This window comes from Ictidomys tridecemlineatus, chromosome 11 (genome assembly GCF_052094955.1).
Source record: "Ictidomys tridecemlineatus isolate mIctTri1 chromosome 11, mIctTri1.hap1, whole genome shotgun sequence".
NCBI classification, from domain to species: domain Eukaryota; kingdom Metazoa; phylum Chordata; class Mammalia; order Rodentia; family Sciuridae; genus Ictidomys; species Ictidomys tridecemlineatus.
In genome coordinates, this window is record NC_135487.1 from 40,217,898 (window position 1) to 40,221,970 (window position 4,073).

Here is a 4,073-nt window from a genome sequence, read left to right on the forward strand (position 1 = left end):
CTAAAACTGAAACCATGAGCCAAAATAACTTTTCTTCCTCTAGGTTGCTCTTGTCAGGCTGTTTGGTCACAGCAACACAAAAGTTGACAAAAACAATATACTATGTATACTATCAAAATTATCTTGTGAACAATCATGAAATATCAAAGACCAGACAAGTGGCCTCTCATTACCCTAAAATTCACAGCTTTGCCAGTATTTCCTAAATTATATTACTGATAAAAAGTAATAAATTGTTGGCCAAAGAAATATTTTATAAAATATTTTCTAGACAGAAATGTATGTTTTTAATTTTTGTAAAAATGAATCTACAAAACTCAGTTCCACTAAATTTATCATTCTCCTTTGCTGAGAACTTTTCTTTTCAACAAACTTGCACACTAACCTCCTAAGGCAAGCTGAAGTTTGTTAACAAAGATAATGATCCTTGTCAATAAAAAGCAAAATAGCAGCACTGAATACAAATACGCTTCATTCCATCTCATTCACAAGCTCTGGAATTTCCTTCCAACTTCTTTATTATCCAATCAGAACAGTTCATACATATTTATTCTAGACACTTTCAAACTTCTTTTTAACCGCAGAACAGTTTTAAAAAGTTAAAACATTAACATATTCTAAATTTGAAATCTAATTTAATACAAGTTGGTAAGGCAATCATGCAATACTTTGGTAAGTTATCTAAAATATCATGTTGAAGTTTATTTCTTATTCACATTTTATAAACATCTCTAATTCATGACTTTCACTGATTTGATAATTTCCCATATCAGAGATGTGAAGGCTATGGGGAACTGAAAATGTGTTTTATAACTTCAATATTTTATGAACTTCAACCATTGTAAAGATCATAGAAATATCTACCAAATTAAATGAACAGTACTTATATTATTTAAAGTGAGATTTTCCTTCCAAAGCCATCAAAACTATCCTTTAATATTCAACAAAAGTCGTTGGAATTTGCAAGGGTTTCGTTTTGGCTTTAGTTTTGTTTTAATGCCAGGGTGGTATGGTCTTCTTTGGATGCATGGCTGTTGAAAGCTGAGTTATACAAAAGAAATCTTTGGAGAACAGAGGCTTTTCTTTACATATTTATTCCCAGAGCCTGCCCTTCATCTCATTTTGGCTTTCCACATTGATCCAATTTTAGCGCTTCCTGGAGAGAGCTAGGTTCTAATCAGCAACATCATGAAGAGAAGGGACAAAGCAAAATGAGAAAATGCAGACCTTCTTATGTCTCTGAAAACAGTGAATACATTCTAAGCTATCAAACAATATAAGGCACCATTTAACTTTTAATAATTTTTACCTATATGGGAATGAACAAGAAATATTCAACGAGTCCTTCATCTATTCAAAAGGTGCACGACTTCTACTGAGCTAAATATCATGTACCAGAACTTCCCTTTGTTCCCATCTCATATAGTTGTGCTGACCTCGAAACCTCATTTGCAGCCTATGCAACCGATATGCTTGGATAATCTCCACAGAAATGTGAATCAAAGGAGATAGAAATGTTAAATGACCTACCATTACTTCCTGTTAGGAATTTTTTTCTTTTATTTATTGTAAAGCTATCAAATAAAATTAACCATGCCAACTACCCAAAGATAACGATTCAAATATTCAAATGAAACGTTTGCAATCCTCTGGGACTGCCAAAAAGAAGAAACCAGTCCTTTGAAGAGAATTCGGTCACCTCTCCTGAACACGTTAACCTTTAACACCCGAACAGGCGATCCCCGACTTGGTGGGAACCTGGACCCTGGGTAGCTACAGTAGTTCACAAATCCATGCCTATTTGTGCTTCTTCAGGGATGCAGGCTCTTCGGCAATGGGAGGGCGCGGCAGATTGAGATACACTTTGACCGAGTCGTAGATGAACCACTGCAGGGCCGTCAGGGTGCCGATCATGATGATGCGAGCGAATAGGCCCTTCCACACGCCCAGGGGCCCCAGTCTGCGGAGCACCTCCAGGGCCGTGCTGCCCTTCTCCTTGTTCAGCACCGACACCACGGAATCGGCGGGGTGGGACACGATCGCGCAGAAGACGCCGGCGATGTAGCCCGCCACAAAAGTGACACCAAGCTGCTCGGCCTTGGTGCACTCGCACTGCGGCTTGGGCACCACGTACTTGTAGAGCGCCTCCACCGTGCGCTCGAAGCAGGCGAACTTCATCATGGTGTAGGGGATCTGCCGCATCCACAGCGGCGCCAGGCCCTTGTAGAAGGCCCACAGGCCCTCCTCGGCATACATCTTGGGGACGGCTTCACGCAGGGTGCGGGCGTAGTCTGGCTGCGTCTGCACGCGGACCTTGACCGCCTCCATGGGCGCCAGGGCCACGTCGGCGAAGAACTCGGCGCTGGCCGAGGCGGCCAGATACAAGGTGGTCCTCCACGTATAGGCCTTCTCCTCGCCCAGGAGCTTCTTGTAGTGAATCTTGAAGACCTCGTAGAGGCCGAACTTGAAGAAGCCCTGCAGGGAGTAGCCTATGAAGGTCGGGGCCCAGCCACGAGCCAGGCCGCGCAGCCCCTCCTCGCGCACTGTCACGCCGAAGCCGCTGAAGATGCCCTTGTACTTGTCGGGGTCCACCTGCATGCGGCACTTGACCAGGTCCAGGGGCACGATGGCCATGTGCGTCAGCCCGCAGCTCAGCATCCCGCCCAGACCGCACAGCAGCAGGTACCGCGGGGAGCCGTATTCGAAGCTGTACTCCTCGGGCGACGCCGCCGCCCATGGCCTGCCCCAACCCTGGCCCGCACTACTCGCCTGCGGGGCTCGGGAACCGTGGGTGCCACACATGGCCTCGCTGTCCAGGCACACAATGTCCTCAGTCAGACCCCCTCACGTCCAAACGCACTCCCTCCTAGGCCACCAGCAAACGCGAGGCAGCTCAACGGTCCAGGAGTGGGCAACCCCAGCGCCTGCGCAGTCCAGGCCAGGTGGGAAGTGCCCGGGCACCACGCAGGGCCAGAGTTGAAGGCGGCAGCATCGCCCCGCCCCTTCCAACCAGGACCGCCCCCTTCCCTCCAAGACCCGGTACCAAAAATGCCCTTGGTACCTTCTTGAAACTGCGAGTCAATGATCAGTGGTCTCAGAGCTCACCTTGGGCTGTGGGTAGGGCTTCCCATAGTGGCTTTTGTCTAGATGCCTAGTTGTCTATAAAAATGCTAAAAAAATAAACCAACAAATACAAACATGAGTAGACAAGGAAATAGGCAAATAAATAGAAGAGGAAGTTGGCAAGGGGGCCAAGGGTCTCCATTCACTGTTGCTTTCCTGAGAGACCTTTCTGGAGGCCTCACCCAACTGTGCTCCTTAGGGTAATGGTCATCTCCATGGCAACAGTGTTCTATGGAGGGAAAGGTCAGCGAAAGCCAGGAACCTGGTGTTGGAGGCCCAGTTCTGCACTTTCAGTCTTACATAGCATTCTTATCTGGCAGATGGGGATGACTTCTTCCCCCAACACTTAACACTCAGCTCCTGCCTCCTTCCACCAGTGTGGGGAGAGCCTAGGAGGCACTGAGGTACTCACTAAATTGGGGCAAGTGAAAGTGTTATGCTCACCCGTTAGGTATTTTTCCACTGGCAGCTGAATCCCTGGGATGAGACTGGAAAACAAAAAAGTGAATAAGAAATCTCTTCTGTTAGGGAGCTTGCAGCCTTGTGGGACAGGAAGTGAGAACTAAGTGACTTCGGGTGGGAATCAATAACATCCACCATTCATTCATTCACCACAGTGTGCTGCCCCCCTATGTTAGATGTCTAGCAGAGAACCAATATACTCCTTATTTCTAAACAAGGAGATTTTAAAATCAATATTGTGATAACAACTACAACAATTTTAATAAAGTTATGGATCAACAATGAGGAGGCAACTAATTCTGCCTGATGAGGTTCAGAAGACTTACCAGAGGAAGTGACAGTGTCGCTGGGTCTTGAAGGATAAGAAGGAGTCTTCCTGTAAAGAAGACGGGAAAGATATTCCAGGTTAAGGAAAATATACGTGCATGACCTGTTGAGGAGAGATAAGTAATTCTGCATGGTGAAAACCGGCCAGTGAGTCTGGGAAA

At 46.1% G+C, this 4,073-nt stretch overlaps 1 protein-coding gene across 1 annotated transcript; it reads right to left on the reverse strand.

The window, feature by feature from the left end:
* Positions 1-500: 500 nt before the first annotated feature.
* LOC101958671 (solute carrier family 25 member 3) lies at positions 501-2,919 on the reverse strand. Its single transcript, XM_040288698.2, has one exon. It carries the CDS (start codon positions 2,800-2,802, stop codon positions 1,798-1,800), a length of 1,005 nt encoding a protein of 334 aa, XP_040144632.1. The 5' UTR covers positions 2,803-2,919; the 3' UTR covers positions 501-1,797.
* Positions 2,920-4,073: the final 1,154 nt, after the last annotated feature.